Source organism: Aptenodytes patagonicus, chromosome 4 (assembly GCF_965638725.1).
Source record: "Aptenodytes patagonicus chromosome 4, bAptPat1.pri.cur, whole genome shotgun sequence".
Taxonomy (NCBI): domain Eukaryota; kingdom Metazoa; phylum Chordata; class Aves; order Sphenisciformes; family Spheniscidae; genus Aptenodytes; species Aptenodytes patagonicus.
In genome coordinates, this window is record NC_134952.1 from 80,662,376 (window position 1) to 80,688,648 (window position 26,273).

Consider the following 26,273-nt stretch of genomic DNA (forward strand, 5'->3'; position numbering starts at 1 on the left):
TAATCACTTTCATGCACATAGCTGCAATGGAGTACTTTCTTTTCAACTTTTCCTAAGTTCACATACTAGGTTTAGGAAATTCCTTGTGCCAGAAATCAAATGTGAGAATTCAATATATGATGAAAGACCCCCTTGTTCACCAACAGTCCAAAATAATCTCAGAAAAAGGCCCTGTTACAATCCAAGGAACAGACAAAAGTTATCCCAACAGCAAAACAACAGAGTTCTTTCAATCCTTGCATCTGACAAGTTTATAGCATAAGGAAAGGAATATAAGAAATCATGTATGTTGTAAATAAAGCCAGATTCTCAGATGATTAATCAGCATCATCCCATTTAAGTTCTTTCTATTTCATTTCTGATGAAACATCTCAGCAAATGTAAGCTGCTGTTACTGCCAATGGGATCTCAACTGACTAAGAATTTAGGAGAAAATGGACTCTAAGATCACAAATGGAACAGAAGGAACCACGAGAATTATTCTTTCATTGAAATATTCATGCAATAGAAACGTATGAGAATTCCTGCCTTTGTATAGATGGCTTCTTTCTTTCTTGACAACCATGATGCTCTTTTTATCACTTTTCATTCTGAAATATCAACTTTGTTTACAAAGGAAACAGTTTTATTGGATTTTTCTCATCTTACAGACAGGACAAACAGAGGCACAGACAGATGACATGGGCTGTCAAAAGCTCTTGCTCAAACAAATCAGCAGTAAAGCCAAGGATAAAACTCATATTGCCAAACCTGCTTACCACTTCCATAGCCAGGAAACCATCCTGCTTCCTGTCCTCAAATATCTCTTTACATGATTTCACTTTATAGTCTGTCACCGAGAAGTCACAAGTGTCAACTTGTCTTCGGTAAACAAACAGTAGTAATTTCTTCAGCATCAACAAAAATATTTGGACCCAAACATCTTGGCTGATCAAACAAATAAATCAAGAACACTTCGTTGAACTCTGCTTCACCAAAAAGGAACTATGACTTATTTCTGTAGTCATAGCAACACATTTACGACTATTTTCCTACTCAAAAGCTGTTAAAGAACTTAGGCACTTGAAAAGCAAAATAGTTCAAAACGCTGTTAATGTTACTTGTAATCACATGGATTTTAACTAAATTGGCAAGCAGATAGACACAGTCTCACAAAGCTGCAGTGTTAATCTTAAACTTCAAATCAGTACATGCTTTCATGTCAGTAACAAAAGCAAGAAAGGTCAGCTTCATAATTTTCCAAAAAGCCTATCTCCTCCCCCTTTTTTCGGGAAGCAGATCTCATCTCTCAACACTTGCTTCACTATTTCGTGTCTAACAATACTATCAAAGGAGCCATTAAATTAGGAATTACTTTGCTTTTGAGGAAAACTTCTAATGCCATACTGGCTCTTTATTAAAAGGCAAGGACCTTCTGAAAAGATAAAACAAATTAATAGAAAGTGTCATGTGAAAGCACATGAGTTAAGCACACGAAGCCCCCTTCATGGGAGCTCTTATGCAGAAGTAGCTTTCATTTTCTGTACCATATTTCCTCTTCAGTTTAATCCCTGCAAGAGAGGGAAGAAAGAGAACTAAAGTCATTTTAACTTCTGAGTGGAGTTCTTAATATAGGAGTTTAATGAGCTGTAACTGATGTGATGTCCTTTTACTCTACACTTTCTGAGACATCATTTTGCCTTTCCTGAGCATGTCCATGCTCTGAGAAAAGAGGCCTGCAACTGAAGCTGCCTGTGCAGGTCTACACACACCACCTGCCTCCCTCGAACTTTGCCTTCTGCAGAGCCTGACCTTTTCTAAAGTTTCTATCTACATTGCAAATTCACTTGCTTATAAGGAGAAAAAAAAAAAGAAGATAAGAGGGGAAAAAAAAAAAGATAAGAGAAGAGCGGAAAAAAAAAGAAGAGAAGAGGGGAAAAGAAAAAGAGAAAAGGGGAAAAAAGAGAAGAGGAAAAAAGAAAAGAAAAAAGAGGGTTGGGGAGGAAATGGAAAAGAGAATTGAGGAATGTAACATACATGACTGAAGTTTGCATTTACGATGCATACAAAAATCACGATTTTTAAAGCATTGTGCTTCTCTTCAGAGTTCAACAATCGGTATTTGAAATTTCCCAGATATATTTTGAGATTTGCTTTATCACGTTTTATATACCAGTCCCTAAGCTTAGAAGCACTAGCAAAGTGTTCAACATTAGAGGCAGTACATGGCACGGCATAGCACACAACAGACGCCAGGCTAACAAGCTGTGCCTGATTATCAGGCCCGGGTTTGTCCTGGCACTGCCGAGGTTGATGGCAGAAAAGGGAGGAGGGGGGACACACTGCCTAGGGAAGGGAGAGATGAGGGGGAGGGAGCAGTGGGGATCCACAAGAAATGTTGTAGCAGCAGCGTGGTAGGGGCCTGAAAGTGAGAAGCACTGAGATCGTGATGGTAGGCGTTCAAGAAGCTGTGGCAGCAATCGGGGATGGGAAGGCAGTGGGCGAGAATTTGGAGTGTTTGGAGGCAGCATGGCAAGAAGAAACAGAAGACAGTCTCAATGAAGGTCCATCCCAAATGGCTGGGAATCATTATTTTATTAGACAGACTATTTTGCTTCTGAGGAAAAATGTTTCCCTCATCATAAATTATGTATTTTGGAACATCATTAAAATTCAGTGTCTATTCTTTCTGGATTTCCAAGATTAGCATTTTGACACCCATTACCATAAACGTTTAATCTATGCAGGAGAAAGAATAATTGCTTTGGATATGCTGGGTGTATCTGAAAAAATATTTTTAATATCCTTCAAACACAAGGAGAAGAATGCTTAAATTTTCTTTAACTGTGCACCCTCTTAACAAAGCTGACACTACAGAGGGGGCAAGAGAAGAAAACAGAAAAACTTCAGCTTTTTCTGCAAAGTGTTTAGCTGGCAGAGACCATAAATTATAAATAGACCCTACACTGTGTAAGTGGGGAAAGGACACTGCTCTACAGTTTGGTGGAAACAAGGTGTCCAAGAGGATGCAATCCGGCAAAAATAGAAAGACTGATGTAATAGGGATGGAAAAGCTAAACTGCTGACAATACACATGTTCAAGTTTATAAAATATCAGATTCCATGTGAGCTGAAGACCACTATTCCTGGTACTTTGTACAACAAAATTAAAATGGGGGGGGACACCTGTTATTAAGATACAGTAGCTTCAAGAAACAAATTATTCTTTAGTTAAAAACATGGATTTTGGTAAGTCTACCAAGTCCTTTGAAAGATGTAACAGTTCAAAAGTACCACCTGCCAGCAGGATGCCTATTTACAAAGGGCCATGCAACATGGTAGAATTTAAAGCAGAAAATGTGTGCAAAAATTCCTTGGAGATGAAACAAAGTATCTGGTTTCAGTTACTTAAAAATTATTGTAGTTTACTGACAGCTAGATTCTACCTGCAGCAATTGTGTTTTTAAATTGTCAAACAGGGACGCCTTGGAGCCCGACTCTATAATGTGCAGGACAGGCAAAGCTCCCATTGATTGCTTGGGTTAATTCGGACTGTTTGCCAGATCCATTCGCCTGAATAGCTTACCTGACTTCCTATAATATTAAGGCCCATACTCACCAGCTGAAGATGTCAGTGTGAGTCTTTTCAATAAATTCAATAAGCACCATTAACTGGGTAACGCAGCTTCTCTTCAAAGTGTCAATAAGATGAGATATCAGGCTGGAGCCCAATTATGTGCATCTTGGTTTTTCAGTGTCCAATACAAGACACACTGGACCTGATTTTCAAAAAATTCAGGAGCCACAACTTTATTTTATGTGCACAGATGCTGTAACTAGGTATCTGAATTTGAGGTCCACTAAAGGATACTAAAAATATAAGGAGCCACTTTGGAAAACGTTGTCTCAAATTATTTCAATCAAAAGTTTTTTCATCAGAACACACTGTTTTAATGTTACTGGGTCTTCCTTTGGAGGTTTTTTTACATCACATACAATAATGATCTTGATGATGGTCCAATTACACATTTTCAAGTAATTAGGCTCTTTCATCTAGGTAAATCATTTGTACAACCAAGAGATTTAAGAAATATTTCTAACTTCCTTCACCAGCTTTTCGCTTCTTGGAGGTTGAGATAGCGGCTAATGAGAATAAGCTAATTATGGCAAGGTAAGTTGAAGGTTTTAAATACTTGGTGCCAATACTATTTAATAAAGTAATTAGCATGCTGTTTTCAGGATTCTATATGAAATTCTGCATTATTAGCTCTTAATTAAACTGTACTTTGATGAAAGAGGTTACTATTACTAAACAGCTAAATGATCTCATTATTCTGCAGTTAAGAGAAATAAAATCCTGCATTTCTTTTAATTAAAGGTCAAAAAACCCCCAGGCCAATTGAAATAGAACTAATAAACACCCTACTGCTGCATATGATATTTTTCCCTGGATTTTGGTCAGACAGGATTCAATGGAAAACTTGTTGGTTCTTGCATTTTTGCCTAACACTTTATCTGCTTATGAAACACCAAGTATGAAGAGGTAAGTTCTCAGAGTATAACAGAACCCAAAGCAAAACAAAGTGACTCTAAAATGCATTTAAAATCTCTTCATATTTATCTAGTTAAGTTCTTGCGATCTGGTGATCGTTGATGAGCCAGTACAGCGGGAAACTGAGGTTTGTTAGCCACAGCGCAAGCATTCAGGTGGCTGTACTGCAAAGTCACACACACACCCCACACACAGCTGCCTCAGCTCCGAGCACGACAGGCCATCTCTCAGGGTGACAGAGTAGGTCAGATCCTGTTCCAGTTCACTTCTGGGCCACTTTGCTGTGCCTGCTTAGTCTGGTTTGTCTCCATCGCATCCCATCAGCAGTAGATAAATTGTAAGAGTTGTTCACCGATTCACGTAGACACTTGTCTAGCTACCAGTAAATGTTAGGCCTCAAAAACTCAGGTTCAAACAATAACCTCAGATGTAAAGCATTCATACCTCTGCCCCCCCCTCGTTAGACAACCCACAGTTTTACGGCTTCAGATTTTGTTTCGTGGGATGCACAATATTTTGTCATAGAAGTTAAAACAATGGCATGGCTATTCAGTCTAACGGTGTATATATTTTATAGTCATCCAGCTCAGAAAGAGCAGAGGTTGTTATCCAAGCTCCTAGTGCCACATTCATTATCAAGAGCACGTTTGTTCTTATTTATTGCTTCCTCACATGCCAGCTCCAGCTTTAGCTTTCACTACAGCCAGCATGCACAGCAAGCAGAGTTTGGCTGGAGGACAAGGGCTACTCTCCAAGCAAGACAGTCCTCTGCTGCATGGGCTGGCCATGAGCTTCTGCTGCAGCAAAGCCTGTTCTCCCTTATCCACCACACACTGCCTGGCTCTGCTGCTTAGGGCCCTTTTACCCCACTGTTGGCAACATGTGGCTCTGTACAGCCACTGAATGCTGAAAATATCTAGAAGGTTCAACACTGGAAGAATTTCTAGGCCTAATCTCTCAGTAGCAGAGACCACAGCGGCCTCACCTGAATGCACAGGAAGCTGCAGCTGGGTCACTACATCTGCTCCACTCTGATGTGTTTGTCAGTGGCTACATTACTCTGTCCAAAACGACAACATTTTTAGAGATGCAATTTAGATTTCAGGTCTACCTTTACACCCATGCCTTGCATACAAAACAAGAAATTTGTTCCATAAAACCTCATTTCCTATAGATTATTTTCCCAAATTGCTATTCCCACAGCGCAATAGCCTGCACTCCCTTTCACACTGCTGCCTAGGACCTACCCTCCCCATTAGGTCTCCAAAGCACCTCCTTCCCTTCCTGCTCTGCCCCACACACCCTGTCTAGATGAAAAAGGGACAGTACGTGCTATTGCAAGCTCCATGACACAGCACATGGATTAGCCAGGGGCAGATCAAAGTGAAGGATAAACGCAGAGCTCACTTTTAAACCTGAAGGCACTGCTTTGCGTAGATGCCTTACCCCACGCTGAAATCCAGGATGCCAGCAGGAATTTAACTGTCTTTGAGAACTGCCCGTATCTGTCACATTGGATTGAAACTGGTCAGCAGGTTCAAATGTCATTAGATTGAGCATACAATCACGGAATGGTTTGGGCTGGAAGGGACCTTCAAAGATCATCTAGTCCAACTCCCTGCCATGGCCAGGGACACCTTCCACTAGACCAGGTTGCTCAAAGCCCCATTCAACCTGACCCTGAACACTTCCAGGGATGGGGCATCCACAACTTCCCTGAGCAACCTGTGCCAGTGCCTCACCACCCCCATTGTAAAAAAACTCCTTCCTTATGTCCAATCTAAATCTATCCTCTTTCAGTTTAATTGCTGGACTGACAAAGGCAAACAGGGACATTAAAAATACGTGATTTCTTTAGGAAACAAAAGTAAAAATGGGGTGTCGGTGTTGTATACATCAAACTCCAACAGGCTGTGAATACGGCCTTCCGAAAAAACTTCAGTCTTATTTTTTTCTTCCATGTCAGTATTCTCTGGACCTCAATGCCCAAGCTTGGATAAACTAAGACTCACCTGTCCCTGTAAGCCCTGAAGCCTGCACTTCCTGCTCATCAGAATTTTAAATATACAAGATTTCAAAGTTTTGTCTACATCGTTATATAGATGATCACAGCTCAGTAGCGGATGGTATTTATCTACTTTTCCAGAGCACACAAAATTCAAAGCATTTAAATTTTTACAATATTTTTCCAGCATTTAGAAAGCAATCACTGAGTAACAGCGGCTACAATTACAATATAAATCTGTTACATGATCACAGGAAAACTGAAGTCCACAGACCAAGGTATAACAATTTATGTAGCTTGAAAGAAATATTGGACACTACAAGCTATGTCTAAAACATTGCACAAATCAAAGAGAAACACTGGGATTTGTTCACTTCTTAGTTTGTACTTTTTTTCCTCCCTTGTAAGATTAAAGCTTCTAGACAAGCACAATATTTGTGTTAATGCTTAATTTTACATATTAGAGAACAAATAAAGTGCAAATAAATGAAGACTCAAAGCCTCTAATTTATATAAAAACCACAATCGAGCCAGTTGCTCTCCCTGTTTAGTAAAGCACAACAGAGTTACCACATCACTGGCATGTTAAATTAACTGACTACTCCACAGGCTGGGCAACACACCAATGACACAATCCATTCATAAATGTTTCTTAGGGTTTGTTTGGGTTTTTTTTCCCCCCCTAATAGAGCCAAAAAGATTCCTGTGCTTCTCTTAATACTATATCTGATTAAAAATATCTGCCTTTGTCCTTATGTCTGGGGTGAGCCGAGGCATACCAAAAGCCCTTTTTCTCTCTATGCTCCACCTTTATTGACAGAAAAAAAATCTTTGACCAAAGAGATTTTCAGTTTCTCTTTCTGCCTGAAAGCTCCATGTCAGAAACAGCTGGGAATTCAGTCTTCAGCTTGCTCACCAGCTAAGGGTCACAGATATTTATTTTTCTTCCTTCTCTTTATGAGTAGTTCTAAAGTTGCTGAATGAAATTCCCCTGCTACGTCAGTATCGGTATCAAAGAAATAACAGAAAAAGAGAAAGCAAGCAAGACAAGCTTGCATAAAATAACAGATATAACACTTTTCTCAAGTCGTATTTTTCATTATTATATGTAGTCAACACAGAAAAGACCTGATAAGAACTTCAAGTTAATAAAAATTTGCACAGTTTCATTGACTCCTACATGGTACCTAGTCTAAGGGATATAATTCAGCAGAACCCCCCCCCCAAGAGTTTAGTGAAACATGGGACATTAATACGAGAAACACAGGGGGGATGATTTTGTTAGAAGTGTTAATGCACACCTTTCGTGCTTTTGCACAAGTATTTGTATTTCTAAAAGACAAGATTACAGAAACTAGATTACGAAGATAAATATCCTAGCTGGCCAAATTCTACACTTGCAGACTCAAACCGACACACAGGAATCCAAACCAAGCTCTACATTTGATTATACTGTAAGAGACTGAGAATACATCTTAGTACAAATTCCCTGCCAATATTATATTCCTTCCAATAGCTTATTTCATACCCTTTTGCCAAATCTGATTTTTAAAGACTTACATAATCCTTTTACTTCCTTTTGGATATTAGCCTCTATCCTGCCACTTTTATTGGCTATTCAGCCTACACTTAAATATCTCTGTGCTTTACATTAAATATTTTTATCCATCCTCACTGTTTATACCCTGCAGACATCTGTAGCCCATTGCTTTCTGCTTTGGTCATCATTACTTACCGAATTCTTTAGCCTTTATTTTTTCATTTTTTGCTCAGACATTTCCTGGCTATTCTGGTGTCTCTAAGCACTCTCTAAATATTTCTGATTAAGTGGTGCAGAACTGAGCACAATATTCTAGAAACCTCCTCAGTCAGTAAGATGAAGTACTTTCCTGATGTAAAATATTTTTCATGGTCATCTTAAATTTCAAACCAGCTGGCATTACAAACTTGGGTATATGTTAGTACTCATCTTGTTTTTAGGATAGTTTCAGGATTACCATTTTCAACATTTCTATTACCTTTAACAAAGACAGTGACAAAGGACAAGGGATGAGAGAAATGTTTTGTACCATAAAACACCACTTTTTATATAAATGCAAAATTATTTTTCAGCCTCCTTTCCAGTTCCATTAGAGTTCTATCAAAGGCAACTCTGAGTTATCTTTAGTTCAAGTTTGCTTTAAAATGGGAGCAGAGACACTTGGGTTATTCCCAGGAGCGCTAACACTGAAAGGGCAAGTGAATGGGAGCTTGATATAGAGCTGCATGGCTTATTAGCTCCACAAAAATGCAACCGGTGTTCCCAGATCTACCCCGTTAACCTCTGGACAGCATGGCAGGGCCTTTGTCACATGAATTTACTGACTTGGGTTGGAATGAATCTGTGGAGCCTTACTCTGCACAGCCACTGACTTTTTATTTGTCCCCTCCAGTATTTGTATTTTCAAATGTATTGTAGCATAATTTTTGCAATATAAAATGGTATCTAATTTATGATTTATTCCAGATATGAAATGACATTTTAAGGAGCAATACTACCTCATCTTCAGGACTGTAAAGTATCAGAAGGAATCTCCTAAAGAGTAAATATTTTTAAAAATTGGTCATAAGGTTTTTATGCTCTGTCAAACATAATTTTTAAATAGGGAGTAACACTTCTACCTTATAGAAATGCTGAAGTTTGCACAGAAAAAGAAACTGGAATTGGAAATACATAGGGCATTGTTATTCCATGAGGGATTAGATATACACTGGCAACCAACTGCTTTTCTTTTACTTTGTTTTGTAAGCATAATCACCAAGAATCAGTCATGTAGTTGCACTGACTTCTTCCAGGCTGAACAGGTAAGAAGAAAGGACACTTTCCATGCTGCTGTATTGTAAAATAAACTAATGAAATAGAGTCCCACTTCTACCCTCATTTTTCTCTTTTTACCAGACTGTGCGTTCTTGATGTAACTTAAGATCGGGAAGGAGGTAGGCCCAATTTTGGTATCATTTTTTACAGTTAATTGCTTTGATTTCTAGATCTGTCTGCAGTGTGTTTTTATTTGTTGGTTGTGAAAGTTTTATTCAATTCCATTAGCAGCAGGAATTGGATGGCTAACTTGTCATCTGAAAAAGCCCAGAATAAATCTTGCAGCAGCCGCTACTACGGTGATGAATCTGTACAGCTCTCTGGTAAGCTGTAGTTGCATTATTATTATTATTTGTATTATCAAAGTGCTTTTTGAACAAAAAGCACAGAACAAAAAGAGCCTCTGACCAAGAGAGCTTGCAATCTAAGGAAAGAGAGGGACTGACAGGACAGCTGAGGGATACGCTGCCAGGAGGCTGGAAAGCACTTTCAGCACATAACTGTTCTTAATTATGCCTCCAGGCGTGCCGCAGACAGAGCTAGAACCCTGCCCCAGGTCTGGTGCATTAACTTCGTAACATCTACACCCAGCAAGTGCCTTCTCTCAACTTCCTTCTTTCTTTTGCTCTCTGAACTTTGTTACTCAGTGAACAACGGGCAGCTTTTAAAACACCAATCTTGAAACTTTGAAAAAGCTTTTTCGGTGGAGACAAATTATCCAGTAGATTTGAACATCTTACAGTGTACACTAAGGTTTCAACGTGTCTTGACACACATTTCACTTACTTCATAAGTTTTGGAATGGCAGGTTTTGCTTTCACGGCCAGACGGATCAACCCAAACAGAGCTGAGCTTAGGTTATGCTGACAATACTCAAAGTGTGCAGAATCACATGCATTTTCATCTCATCCATGAAAATATTAATGTCCATTCTTAAAGTATAAGTTTCTGAGAAGAGAGAGGAAGACAGAACTTGCTAACTACATGGCTGTGAACCAAAACTGAAGGCTGGCACACTGGGTGGACATAGGTATTTGTGTGGATTTCTTTGGAAGGGAAGCCTTATGCTCAAGTGTAAAGGTATCTCTGCATAATAAACTAAGTCAAGGGAAAAAGCAGAAACAGTGTTAAAGTATTCAGTTAGCACACTTGATCTCTGATGAGTGTAATTGCTTAAGCTTGAAATAGAATAGCTCTTAAATCACACAACTCCATTGAGAACAGGAATCAGAATACAAAAGGCAGACACGATTGTTAAGAGAGTTCCTTCAGCCTAAGGATAGCAAAGTATTCACCACTACAGAGAAATATGGGGAATTAAAAAATGAAAAAAAAAAAATTTACTGTAATTTTCTGGAAATATGCAGATGACTGCATCCATAGTACTATCCATACTACATCCATCTACTTATTTGGGAAATCAACAGTGGATTCACAGAAGCCATGATTTCCTTACTTTGATTCTATCATGAAAACAGACCAAGCACCAGGGCGTGTGTAACCAATAGTCAAATCTGGTGCTGGGGTAGAAGAGCTTGAAGCAAACCATTCTCATCGCCCTCGAAGATCTCATGGGATTTGCCATGCTGAGAAGCAGTTTCTGCAGCCTCTTTGACATTAAAAAAGCTGCAACTGAGATGGATTTCTTTTCTCTCAGTTCCCTGCCACAGAATTCATAACAGGAGGAGATGGCGCAATCCTTGAAAAATCACTGTTTCAAGATTTAGGTCTGCATGAAAGTGCATAGTGTCACAGCTTTTAAATAAGTTTAAAAAAAAAAAAAAAAAGGAAGAGATTCGGTTACTCCAGCATTGCAAAATTAAGCAGAAGGAAAAAAAAAACTGCTATGAACAATTTTATGATTAGTGATCTGCCTTGTCCTTCTGAGATATCTTTTGTCTTAATGCTCCAGAGAGCTCTGCGCTCAGCAGTTTAGTTTCTTAGCAGTCAATAAATACAAATGAGGGAGCATGGGGCAGTACCACTCTCCTGACCCAACCCTCCCATGTGAGACACTTCTGAAGTGCAGACTGTGCACACTTGTGAACGTGCAGAACTTCCACAGGATTCCTTTGGAATAGAAAATACTTGGCATCTTTTAGGCCCAGGTGCATAAACAAGTAGGAAAACAGATATATAGACTATTATCCTCTTTTAGAATAAAACTTAAACTGTTTTGCTAAAGGCCTCAAAGGCTGCAGCACATCAATACTGAGTTGTAAAATTCTGTGTCTAAGACCAGATGACTCTCCTAGGTTCAATGGAGCTAAGGACTACCACATCCAACTGCTTTATTTTTCCAAAAATTGATTTTTCAGAAAAACAACAACTCCAACACACCACCGACAAACCAAACAAGACAAGTCCAGCAAATGCAGAGCTAACAAAAAACTCTGAACTAACAGGAAATTTGGTTTCCTCATAGCCAACACAGCACTGGCAGTATAAGCCTCCTCACACTTAAAACTGCTAACAGGAATCGACTCTGTGCTAGAAAGAAGATCCACTGGTCGATCTGTGTTCATTTTCTTTCACATTTTCAATGTAGAACAAGATGGCTTAGATACACAGCATCTTTTTACAGCTGCTGCGCCTGAGAAGTATCGTATAGATGAATGATGTAGATAGTTAAGCCAACTAGCAAGAATGGGCAAACGTGGTTACCATTTTGGCACAGGTACGGCTTCTTGTGTAGCTACAGAGGAGTACGCCAGCGCTGCTATTTGACATACACACTCTCTTTACAGATTTCCTACGGAGGGCCATGCTCATCCCACAGCCCCAGGGAGGTAGGCAGCGTTGTGTGTGCAAACGTTTCTGAACGTCAGTCCTTCCCACATATAATACCTATATGCATATCAACATAAAACACGGATCAGGGGCGTTCCAACACCCAGAAAAGGTAGCTTCCTCTCCGTTTGTCTGGCAGTTCACAGAGATATGATGTGGAACTTGGCTATCATTAGACACACAGTTACCATGCAAGGTTTTTGTCTTCATACACCATGGATAAGCTGTAAAATTAATCTTGGTGCCAAGCTTATTCCATGGGGTTTGGGTGTATGTAGCTCTACGCAGGTTCAGAACAGGAGGAGGAAGCACGCGTGGAATTCTCAGCACTGCCCTGGCAGTCCCAGAAGTGCTGTACCCAAGGCAGAGCCAGCTCTCCTGCGTCCCTGTCACCCCTCTGCAGCCACCCTCCTCTGGCCGAGGACTTTATCCAGCTTTCTGTTTCAAACATCAGTACACTCCTTTTAAGAACAAAAGCTGGGCTGTATTGAGCAGCAGTTGGGTCAATCTTACTAGATTAAAATTCACAGAAGTTGCTACATAAACCAAATTGCTTTTAGAAGTTAAATGTTAAGATGACTGACTGGTAAAGCATTCTATATGCTGGTAGCAGCCCATAAAATACATAAAACCATTTTTATAATTCGTTTTAAAGTTATATTTTAGTTCTGAGATCTAATTCTAATTTCTTCTGCCTCACAGGGCATAATATGCCACACTACTGTATCGGAAACAATTAGCTCAAGAAGTTAAATCAGTCTTCCTAGGGCATCAGACAGCTACAGAAACACCACAGTTAATAATATTCTTTTTTTTTTTTTGCCTCTTTTTAATAACAGAATGTGCTTTTTACTTATTATTTCAGCCAAATCAATATAAAATACCTTAGGAGCTTCAGGTCAAATTAAGAAAGAATATATGTACACACGCAGTAAGCACATTGAACAACGGCATAAAGGTACTATGACTAATGGATTGGGAATGTAAAATGATTAATCAGAACAAAAGTTCTTAATAGTTAATTCATTATGTTATTTAAAGAGGTGATTAAAAAGATTTTTTGAATCTCCCCAGGGGAAAGATTTACGGCTCAGTGCAACCAAACGGACATGAGTATCTCTGGTGGTTCTGCAACTGAAACATTTGATGACACATCTATCATTTCTTTCCTGATAACCTTCTACATGATCCTGTAGATAAAGAAGCAATTAACTTACAGAATTAGACTTCCTCCTGTGACAGGAGCCATCCTGTGTCTTGACAGTTCAGGCTTTCTGCACCTTTTAGTCATTTGGCCTTAGCACAAAATAGATCTAAGCCTCTCTTCCGAAGCAAATATTTAGGTCATTCTTATGCAAGAGTAACTGAAAAGATATGCCACTGTATTTTTAAAATTTATATCCAAGTGATATGCTTTACCATGGGAAGTTTTGATTTCTTTCCACATATGCTACACAGGGTGAAAAGACACTTCATGGGTTCTAAACAACTGTAGTAATTTAAGCTGTGCTGACTAATGTGGACGAATTTATAATATAGTGAATAAACAATTAGCTCTTAGGGGAGAAATCTGTTACTAAACAAAATTATATGAAACGAAAGATTAGGCCACCAATGCACTAAGGAAATAACAAAAAAGTGACAGCACTGGCTTTGGAACATGGAAGAAGATTGATCTGACCAAATGCAAATGTTTATATTTGAACTTAGTCACTCTAGAAGCATTTTATGAGCAACAGAAACAAATGCATACTTTTAAGGTGCAATTCACTCAACCAGTCCTGCCTAAAGATGAGCAATTTTTCTGTGTTGTCTACTACGGAAAGTTAGAGGACTAGCTCCGATATAGATGTCTACATTATAAACCTCAAAATCTGGGCAAGATGACAGACTGTGCAAGTGATGGAGACTAAAATGCTATGAATTTATTCTTTCTGGCTAAATCCTCTCCATTATAAGAACGCTGGTTGGCACAGACGATACACAAAGAGGATAGCTTTTGTTGTCCAATTCTTCAATGACTCTAATGCCAAAAGACTGCATATTCAAGCTTTTATTGCCCATTTCAGTGCACATATACTAACAGATGCATTGTCTCAGCGCTCACAAAATAGAATGAGAAAAAAAGATACATCATCCCCCTCCCAATAATAGATATGGTTAATACAAAGCTTTTTGCCTGGCAATTATAAAAGAATAATTACAAGCGTAGAAAAAGATTAGGCTTACATGAAGAAAGTGATGAGATCCCCATCCTGACTTCAATTCAAAAGGTCTCTTCTGAAAAGCACACAAAGGACAAGACAGCCAAGAGGAGATCACACAGCTAATTATTTGGAAAAAATAATTTCACAGGGTTCTAATTTTTCATTTTGAAAATGTGATCAACTCTCGAGGAAATACAGAAAGTGCACGTATTGGGGAAATGAAAGAAAAGGTAGACCAACTTACTGCCTAGACCACCAGCACTGCACAAACTGTCAATAGGAAAAAAAAAAATCATATTTAGTGTTCCCCCTATTATCAGCTGCTTTTCCCTTGGAAAAATCTCAGCGCTTTATAGCCATAAAAATTTCACACAGAGTAACTGTAACCAAAAAAGATATTAAATTAGTAGACCGTCAGCCAGGACAATCACGGTCTATTAAGATAAACTTACTCTGTGGATATCTAGATAGATTTTCTCTGTATGTCCATTTAAATGAATTATTTGCACTGCACAGTCTCTTCATCTTCTAAAAGACACAAGGAAAATAAAATGTAACACTGTCAACAGCACAATGGTCCCTCCTGCCTGACAGACATTAGGAGAGAAAAAAAGTTACTGAAAATGAACATTGAGATGACATTACCAAGCTTATTTTCAAAGTGGGAGGCAATTAGGCTATGAAAACATTCTCTTCCGTTATTTCTATTATACCAGAGGAAGATAAAGTAAATAAATATGAAGACGGACAGTTATTGTTGATGCACATTGACAGCTACTCAGTATGTTACACTGAAGAACTACGTTCTATCAGTCCAGATTTTATACAGTAACAGGCAAATCTGTAACAATCAGGTAGCCTAAAAATCTGAAGTACCGTTTCAAGTTGTTTGGGTCTTTTTTTTTTTTTAATTGAAGAAGCTGTGGTGGAACTAGAATAAACTTCTTCTGTTTAATAAAATAAACCATTTATTAGTTTTACAGGATTTAAGTTGATAAATCAAAAAATTTTCAGAAGGGCTCTTACACTTGTGTCCCTGACACTAGATACTCAAGCTTAAGTACCACCACTTCTGCACCTCTAAAGATGAGGCAAAGACACTCATTTTAGAGGGTTGCTTTTGACTTGACCTCTTCTGAGGTCAATATATAATACTGATAAAAAATTACCACTTAACCTTATGATAGCAATTTTTGTAAGTACTCAACTCCAATTCATAAACTTTAAAGAGAAGGGCAGTTTAGCCTAACGTCCAAATATTAACTATTCTGGCCACTTTGCAAATCTCATTTAGGTATCTGAAGAAGAAATTCTCTTGAAAACCCGATCTTACATGCAATCAGGATCTCCCTCCTGGGAGACAGTCAAAAGGCGCCTGGACATGGCCCTGCTTGAGCAGGGGGGCTGGACCAGGTGACCTCCAGAGGTACCTTCCAACCTCAGCCATTCTGCAATTCTGTGAATTGCAGTGTAACAACTACCCTGTACTTCTTCAATCCTACAGAATATCTTTTGTTATGATGGCCCTCTATTTAAACTCTTAAGAAGAAAGAACAGTACAGACATAGCTTTCAACTTGCTCACCTTCAGTTGTGCCTGAATTTTAGGGGCTTAATCAATCAGTCCTTCTAAAGCGAATCTAGGTTCTCTATGCACTCAGAGAGAAGCCTTTGTCTCAGAAGACCCAAGACAAATGCTGCCTTCTTGAGTTAGGTAATGAATCATTAATGAGTGATTATTTTTGCTATCAGTTCTGCATTAACCCTCCAGTTTCTGAACTCTGTCCTATGCAGAGGAACGGGCAGAACCAATCCTAGATGTTCTCTGAATGTTGGGAGCTTTCTGAAGTGTTTTAGGTTACTTTGCATTAATAGAGCACATGTAGAAACGTTCACCTTACTCTCAGCAAGCTCACAGTCCTACCAGATGTGAGTATATCCAGAAAGTATTAAATAGGAGACATGTCAAACAAAATTAAAACACAAAAAAACATTACAGCCAATTCTCTGTTGCTTGTATTTAAAATGTAAGCTTAGCAGAAATGAGATAATCTTGAGTACTGGAATTATACATAGCCTACATTTAGCAACCTATTTTCACACTTGCAGCGCACAATTCTGTCACAGTCAATGCAGCAGAACTCAGTAAAACACTCCTGTTTAATAGGATGTCATTTATCTGCAAATATACTTTACAATAATGGATTTTCAACTACCGTGAATTGATTTTATTTCATTCCTTCCACATGTCATTGTGCCACAGAGGATAACTCCTTTGATATTAATAGTAATGAAGACGCATTGCATCTGACAGCCCTAACAACATGTTTAATAGAACATTTTAACTAAGTAGATGAAGAATCAGAACAGAACACTTTTCCAGATTCCATTGTTTCAGTACACAGTTCTGTATAAATGAAATTATCCTACTTAAAAGTTATTTCCACTTTGATATTATTTCTATGTAATTTGACAGTTTTATTTTGGGAAGATAACATTCTGACATACTGCAAATTATTCTCCCAAAACAATACAGCTTATCCTTTTGTATCTGCTTTAATCAGATTTGTCTCAATAGCCTCCTGTTTCTGGTAAGTAATTCTGGCAATTAATCATCCTAACTTATCCTAAAATGACAATCCTAAGGTGTCACTCAAAGAGAAACAATACAAAACATACTGTTTCAAACTGCTACTGCACAACCCAGTGAGAGATTTATTCAGGCTTTGTTTTACATATTTTGTTACCAGAAACTGCTGCTTCTGCAGAACAACAGTTTTGCCAGTGATGCGGGTCAGACCTTATTTCTTTCCTGCAATTTGAGTTTGCACTTAGGAGATTCTCAAAGCATGTTCACCCACCTAATTCAAATGCCACCATCATGTTTTACACAGAAACTCCATTTATTGAGTTTCACCTTTATTCCAGCTCCCTCCCATGCAATTTGTTTGCATAAGGAAAACACCTACTTATCTAGGAGGTATATCTTATTTATACTTGCATGTGCAGAGAATCTTTTGGAAAAGCGTGTATGCTGCAATTTTAAAGCAAATTAAAGTGTTACTACAAGTTCAAACCTTTTGTTTAAGGAAGCAATATATGCAGGTTACTGCAGCTGGACAAATATATTAACACTGAAAAAACAAAAACCTAGTTAAAAATGAAATAAAAATTACCATCAACTGCACACACTTTCCTTTTCCCAGTTCCTCTTTCCATTATGAAAGTTCTAACAAAACATCCTCCCTTATTTTTAGCACAAAGAGGGCAACAATCAGCATCTTACAGATTTTTAGCTTCTAGACCAAGTATCAGTTTTGGAAGGTGATCTCTAACTACCTGCTTTGTAACAACACTCTTCACAAAAAGGAAGCGAGGTATACAGCAAGAAATAATGGTAAGATGTTACTTCTACTGACCCATAACTACCACCTCAGTCGAACAGCACAATAGAGAGTGAAAAATGACCTTCAGGAATGTACAGCTTAAAATGTTAAAATGGAAATTGTCAAGCCATTTAGCGACAGAACAAGCTTTTAAGACCAATTTTAACACAAACCTTGCTTGCAAGCAAGAGCCATAAAACAGAGATAAGAAAGGTGAAACGCTGCAACCAACTCCTGACATCTGAAACCTATTTCAAACAGCTAATAATCCAGTCTATTCCTCAAAATTTATGTTGACATTTACTTTTGCTCACTACATTTACCTCCTGCTTGTAAGACTAGCAACATGCACATTACATATGAATAGCTCTTGGGTCTAGCCCTGAAGTCCTGTGCTGTTTTCAAATGCCACTGAAGCATGTGCTTAGATAGAAGCTATTATCAGACTAGAGAGTTAAATACTCTGCAATTACGTTTAGAATTGTGTGTGTTGGGTGGGGTGCAGTGCGTGTGAAAGCGCTACCACTCTTACTCCCTTTTCTTTATCAGTTAGAGACAACTAGTTGCTAAGTAATTTCCTTTTGGGAGACTATTTTTCCATAGACAGTAAGGGGAATGGAATTCAGAGGTGCCCACCAACCTGTTTATAGAACTTAGCTCAGCAGGGACTTGCGTGTCACTTGAGAGAAAACAAGTGATAGTAACCAGTGAGTTGTCTTATCTTACATCCTTTTCTAGTACAGGCACAAGGGACACTGCACCGACTCTCCTCCAGCCTGGAGGTTGAAGGAACTGCTATACCTGGAATCAGTGACTACTCAAAGCCAGACAGACTGGCTTCTCTCTCAAGGCCCAAACAGGTTGCATTGCTACTTACTGATCTGCATCCTTTGTGAGTTCCAACTATTAATAACTGTTCCCTTTAAGATGAAAAAAATGGCACTTTGCTGTAATGACCATTAGTTTGTGCACATACTTTACCTGTACATCGTTGGTGTTCATTCTTGTTCTCTCCTTCCCAACGAAGATGTCATCTATGTCAACCAGAATGTACCTATCCAAGGACAGTCTGAGCTTCTTTCCAGACAGGAAAGAGATGGCATCTATGAAAATCAGCTTGTGCAGCCAAAAATTCAAGTTACTGCCGAAAAAGACTCGTTGAATCCCATCGTGGAGCCCCAGGTCATGAATTACTGTGGCATGGAGAGCACTTTTAGCAGCAGGTGGTGAAAGGTTGTCTGGTGTCTTTACTTTTGCAAATATCACTGGTTGATAAGCTGTATGATTAATCTGGAAAACCGCCCAGTCATTTCCAAGCAAGGGACCTTTCTCAAGCTTAGAAGATTTAGTCATATGGAGCAGTGGGGAATGAGGGTTAATGCAACAGTCCTTAATACCCAGATTGCTGTGGACGTGGAAAGGAAAGCCCTTCAACTGAAAGCTCTGCAAGCTGTTCTCGTTGCCTTTGTGAAATCCAATGACACCTACACCATATTCTATACAGTACTTATCTAGAAGGCCTCTGTTCCAAGAGTCCATGTTCACATACTTTAGAATATTCTCATACACTATGAGAGCATATTTGCCTTTATTTTTGTCTATAAGCACTGGGAGGTCACCTTTCCCAGGTGCAATCTCAATGTGAAACTGAAATCTGCTAGATTCTAAAATTGTTATTATATCTTGGCCTAATGTTGAGTACTGACTTTCCACAAACACCAGCACTACAAGATCTGTCCTCAGGGGATCAATAGGCTTCATGGTCTTCATCTCCATCAGCTTGTATGGCAACAGTTGAAGATCACCACATTCCACTTCTGAAGAGATTTCAGAAAGTTCATTTTCCTGTTTGTAGCCATTATACAAGTAGTACGCAGAAATAACTATGCTCACCATACAAAAAGTGGCCAGCAAAATAACTGTTCTTTGAAAATGTCTGTGAAGTTTCATGATAAAACTCATGTTGTTTACTTGCCTTAGATTGTTCTTGACAGCAGCATTAAAAACAAACACAGATTCTCAACAACTTGTTCCAGTCCTCTGAAATATTTATGTCACCATTGCAGCACACACATCTATCTTCCACAAAGCTTTACAGAAGGCATACCCTAGAAGAAAAGAAAATCAGAGATTTAACTGAGGCATCACACTTGTGAAGTATCATCACACAAACTAATGGTGAGCAAAGAAATCACTGCCAAACAGAGGTTTGGGAACGAACAGCTCAAAACTTGGATAGTTTCTTTTTGAAATTTTGCATTAGTAGCGTTATTTCTTCCTGCTCCCACTAGTTGCCACGTGCATTTGAATGTCTCTAAATCTCACAGGCTCCTTACCCCGGAGGATCAAGTAAAAGAGGGTACACACAGGAAGCACTGAAAAGCAAGATACAGCAGCAAAGAACTTACTGTTTTTCTGAAAATTTTTTACCCAAAGATAAAAGTTAACTCCAAGTCGACAATTGCTGACAACCTAAATACTGAAGAAAATTTATAACCTTCCTCCTTCCACCCCCAAGAAGCTGGGGGAACATCACTCTACGTGATTAAGCAAATTCTGTCTTTTATTAATCTTTGAAGAACCAAGAAGTTCTTAACAGAACTTGCATATTTTAACTTTTGTATACATACATACTGATATACTCTATATTACATGTATTATAGGAGTATTTTTAAAACAAAGCTACACTTTTTCCTGCAACATTAGAAGTAAACAAATAGCATTTTACTGGATTGCGTACTGTTTTGCAAATTGCTGGAAGCACTTTGTATTTCTTTGTATTAAAAAAGCATAAAATAATCCAGCTCCTAAATTTGAGAAAAGAGAGTAATAAATCAACAGCTAACTTAAGAGGCAGATCACCTAAGGATATACTTATGCTTTAACTTGTACCTAAGGAAAGCAGTCATTTTTCAAGCCAACAGTACAATTGCTGTCAAAAGTTTCTAGTAAAACAACCGAACGATGTGTCAAGCATAAAATAATTAAGTACCATAAGTTATAAAGGAAGGTTAAAAGCAGATTTTGAAAAATACTAAGGGTATGAAGATCTAGAACATGCTATTGTAACTTCACAACGCAGTACACATCCATTCCCATTTGTAAATGGGACTAGGATAAGCTATGTGTGTAACGTTAACGTGGTCATTTCCCGACTGAGCGCTTAATCCTTCCGTGCTCAGTTTTTTTAAAAAATAAAGTAGGGCTTAAAGAGTGAATACCAAGAACCTCCAGAAGTATAACCAATATCAAATATGAACTTTTCTGTACAGATGGACAGAAACAAATTTTCTTGAGAGATCATGATAACAAATTATATCTACTCAAGCTTTATCCCATGTTTTGTACTTTCTAAGGTTTACTGGGTTTTTGTTAGAAATTTTGATTCCTAGAATGGCTGACAACCTGCAGTACTGAATCAGGGAGCAGATGATAATAGAAGAAATATGGTCAGCTTCTGATCCAAAAGAAACTGAAGTGTATAAAAGATTAATTACATATTAATAAAGGGGGGGGAGAAAGGAGTTATAAAAACACCCCAACAAACTAACAACAGACAAAACCAAACAACATGTCATGTACCTGGGCCATTTAACCACTTGACAAGAGCTCCTCATCCTACATTGTAAAGAATGCGGCCTTTCACTCCAGGTTTTCAAAAAAGTTAAAAAATATGATGTACTTAACAGCACCTATGTAACTTGAACAACCTCAATTAAATCCCAAAGATTGATCCTCCCAGTGCCATGATGAGCACAAAGTAAAATAAATGAGTAGGAAAATGAGATAAGGGGAAAGACAGAAACTACATAGCATCCTATTTATCAAAACAGCAAAATTAAGCACCAAGAGCAAGCGCATGTAAGCCATCTAATTCATAATTAAGATTCTCTTTAAACCTGCATCTCACCAGATAAGCCCGCTTTCTGGATATATTCTACTCTCTTCACCTTCTACTCACAGATACCAGTCTATTAACCCTTTCTGTTCTGGGTGGACTTACACCCAGTCTTGAACCTTACCTGCAGCTGCACAGACTTGCACATAGCTTTTAGACAGGAGACTTGCCTTTCACCCAGGCATATAGGCTCATTAATCAGTGTTAGACAAAAATAACATAATCCCAGTTTCTCAGTTTCTAGAGGTGTGTATCTGAAAAGAAGTTAAAGAACACTTAAAGACCAAACGACAATTTGAAAGTACCTTTAGAAGAACTCAAAACACATTTTTAAGTATCGAGATGTCCGATCCTTGTCACACTAGCTTCAAGAATATCAGTTTAGATAGCAGAAAAGAGATCTTTAATACGGTAAGAAGTCAGGTGACAAAGAAGGAGCTCCATCCTGAATGAGTAAAACTAAAGAGATGTTTCCAGACAGATGATTTTTTCATTATACACACAACGGATTCCCTTCATTTTGCATTTCCAATTCAGCTGCCTGAATGCCAAGAAACTCATAATTTTAGTGGCTAAAATTAATACCTACTGCATTCTGTAGAAAAGCTCTACATACGCCTACTTGTCTTCAATAACCACAGACCTGGCTGGCTTACCCCACATAGAGCTCAGACCTGGTTTACACAGAAGAGAGATGCAAGCCTGCAAAACGGAACTCTTGCTGATAAAAGTACAATGAATCACTTCTTTGTGTCATTCAAAGTCAACCACCACACAACCAACAAGTACAATGCTTGTCTGCTTCTTTTAGCCCTAAACTCCTCTAGCACAGCCCTAAAATACCCCTATTCTTATGACAGAAACCACCGAAGTCCTGTTGAGAGGAAGTTCCCAGCAGCATGATTTAGAAGTTTCTTTCTTTACCAGTCGATGCTTCTGACAGTCACCCGAACCTGAGAATCCTGCCTGGAGCAGGAAAAATTTACAGTGATCTAAGATCATGGTGAGAAAGGGCTGATTAGACAGAGTTGTCTGAATGAGATATTACAGAAGGGTTGCAACCCAAGGGCTGCTAAAGTAAGCAGCAGGAGCACTTGAAACATTTGCAGCAAGGACACGGTTCCTAATGCCGTTCCATGGAGCAGAAAATCTGGAGCCAGTCCAGAAACCTGTATTTTCTTCAAGAAAACCTCTGTCATTTCATCCTTAGCTCCTAATTGCAGGTACCTCCTGGGGCTACAGAGTGCAGCTGTAAGGAGGAGTGGATGGAAATGCCAAGACAGATGTGAGGTTTGACTCTAAGGAGTGAGGAATTCTCCGAGACCCAGCAGGACACAGCCAGACTTGGCGTCCTCACCACTGAAGACAGGAAGGAAGGGGAATGGAACAGAATAAGGCACAAGTTTTAAATGCATGCTCTCTTGAATCAGCTTGATGCTTGTATAATTTTCACTTGTTTAAGGACTGTTTTGCATGGCAAGAGTTCAAAAGAACACAGAAAGAAAAAAAATAAAAAACCCAAAGAGAACATGCATTTAATAATATCAAAATAGTTTCAAAGCCTTGGCAAGGTCCAGTTGCTTTTCTAGAGGAACAGCAGCATTTTACTCTAAGCAACAGTACTTGCTAGATATTCCACCGGTATCTTACAGCACCACGCTAAAATAAGTCATCACGCACTGAACTTGACAGTGGTATAGAGATCTTCTGGGTGCATCACCCACAACACACTGTGGGACCTATCAAGACCACTAAAGTGACCTTTATCACAACTTCAGACATGGCTTCAGGGAAAATGGTCCTTGTCCAACAGTAAAACCAGAAAAAGGACATAATTCAGAACTTATCAACAGTGGGTAAGCCGTTAGAAGCAGCATTTCAGAACAGGACAGTACTTATGAAGTCTTACTTTCATGACAAAAGAATATAATATTTTACAAAAGAAGCCATGATAGATGAACTGCAACTAAAAAAAAGATATCCAGGTATAAGAAAAGGCCTTAAAGAAAAAAAATAATCAGTCTAGAAACTCTTCACAAGAATTCAAGGTTGTTAGTATTGTTTCAATAAAAAACCATGAAAAAGACCCATAGAAAACATAAGCAGCCTTAGCTCAGTAATTTCAATGGAGTCACGTGGAGTTCAATGAAAGGAGGATATGGTCCCACCTACGTCTCAGAGCACTTGAAAACGGGTGTCAGACATTATACGAACCCAACGTTCCACAAAGGTGATTTTGAAATAAGTTCTACCTATAAAATAATTTGTATGGTATTCTTCCACCATCTGAAGCAATAAAAACTGCCTCATTGTTCTTTATCTAGAACCTTACTATTTTAGAAGAATCTGCATTTGATCTCCTATAGAATTTTGCATTTTCATGCCACCATCTGAAAATTCAGACCAGAACCTTTTACCTGTGTCGTTCCAAGTACGAGGTATCAAAATGCCTCCTTAATGTGAAAATCAGCATCTTTGAATATTTAGAATTTTGTTTTTAACTTGTGGACTCCCTGTGGAGGAGAAGATACTGCTAAGAGAAAGCTGAGTCATAGAAATAAGTTTTGCATTTTATTCTGAATACAGCAAGGCTCAATATCATTCTCACCTACCGTAGAAGTGATTTCTGCAGCCCAAGACTAGTTCACATGAAAATCTTGTGGGTATGGGAAAGAAGTATCACCTTTTAATTGGAAGACTTATAATTCTAAGCAGTACTGCTGGGTAGTCACAATTACAGGTATCTTCCGACAGCTAGCATGAAACAGATGCATTAGAATAGAGATCTTCAACTGCGCGTTCATTTGGGTTTTTTTAATTTGTTTTGTTTTAATTCACTAACAAGGTAGTATTGATGAACAGAACAAATACTGTGATGAACTCAGAAGAGCTGAATTGCACCATCAGGAGTCTGGCAAGTTCATCCCATTTGCAGCTTTGTTTAGTTTGTTGTCTCATTGCTAAGCATAAGTGACCAAATTCTTGGCTTCTATAAACCATTTCAGCACAATAACCCTAATGGAAATACTTACATGAGAAAACACTGGCTGGGGACTTAGCCTATTAAAGAGATGCAGTAAGTGAACATAAAGAACATGAAATCATAAGTCTTGATTTTTGTGTTTTCTGGCAGTAAAATTTATATAATAAATACCAAAGCAGCCTCCCCAGAAGCCTTTGCAGTCAGCCTGGAACCCAGTCCCTGGACTCAGACTCATGGGTGGCCGCTGACAGTCTCTGCTCTGCGAGTGTCATGGCAACCCCGCAAACACTGTGCCCTCGTTGGTTTATTTTTTGCAGTGAGACCTTCATGGTGCACACACCTTCTTTCCATGGGCTTTGTATGACTGGCTTTTCCACACAGCAAAAACATACTATTTTCTGGACTTACTAGTTGAAAAGAAATGTTGTTCTGACCATTCAATTTCATAATGGGTATTTATATTTTCTGGAACTAAAAAAAAACCCAACACCCTCAAATGATACCAGTTTCAGGTTCACATCATCATATGGTAATGAATAGATGCTCAAATAGGAAACCAGGTACCCACATAAAGATAGACACATAAAACTGCATACTATTTAAAAAAAAAAATCTATTAAAGTTGTATCATGAATTATCAATAAGATTCTTAAAACTACAAGAAACATTCTTCTTGTATTCAGTTGTGTTCAAAACTAGCAAGATTAAAACAATGGGCTGAGCTGAAATACCCACAAGCAAATGAGAAATTGCTCTCAAATCACATTTTTCAAAGCCCAATTAAAAAAAATCTGGTTTAGTCTTACCTCAAGCCTGAACAAGGGCAACTGTTTACTGTGACCCTTGATTAGAAACAATAAAGTTGGGTCATACCTACATACAGACATAAAAAAATATTGTTAAAGGGTAACAAAAATCCTTTTCATCAAGAACTGCCAAAAAATGGAGCAAGTTCAGGATTGATTAGTCATCTAGTTAGTCATTATTCAGCTATATTACATTTGTCTGGTTACATATACCTGGACGTATTTTTAAATCTCTTTCTTCTCTTTTAATAATCCCCATGATTATATACTGGTTCTGTTCTTTACCAAACTGGACGCTACCACAGTGCTAGCGACATACTCCTGATACATTAAATGAAGGATGAGTTTTAAATGAAGAATGGACAAAAAAAAGACATATTGTTCAGCATATTAATATGGGCATTTAAATCTACACTGATTAGAATGCTATTTAATTGCTTTGAACATAAAAGCCTGCTTTGGCCAGCCACTATGAAATATGACCTTAAAGGAAGTATTCTGAAGTCATTACATCAGTGTTACTAAAATGGAAATCTTTGGATATACGAATGACACAGTAGGAAGCAGCAAAGTGCATTTGAAAACAACCAAACCTGGGATGGATAGTAGCGCTCAGCTTTTTAAATCAATTATGAAAATATGAAACTGGTCTCCAAATAGTGAGTACCCCTCCTTACAACATTATTCTACTGACTGAAGTATTCAAGCAGCAATAACTCAGGCAGCAAATCCAGGCTGAGAATGAGATCTTACGACTGTATATTAAGAAGACATTTTCAACTTGAAAAGATGATGATATGAGACATGAACT

The 26,273-nt window shown here is 38.4% G+C and overlaps 1 protein-coding gene across 3 annotated transcripts in view; it reads right to left on the reverse strand.

The window, feature by feature from the left end:
• Window positions 1-26,273, reverse strand: part of LOC143159853 (bifunctional heparan sulfate N-deacetylase/N-sulfotransferase 3) — a 75,141-nt gene that overhangs the window by 47,316 nt on the left and 1,552 nt on the right. For 2 of the 3 annotated variants that reach the window (XM_076337313.1, XM_076337311.1), the window contains exon 2: window positions 18,757-19,883. In XM_076337313.1, the coding sequence (XP_076193428.1) occupies window positions 18,757-19,737 (981 nt within the window). In that variant the 5' untranslated portion in view covers window positions 19,738-19,883. Of the gene's footprint in view, window positions 1-18,756; window positions 19,884-21,797; window positions 21,850-26,273 lie in introns of those variants that run through there. The other variant, XM_076337312.1, reaches the window with a different exon arrangement.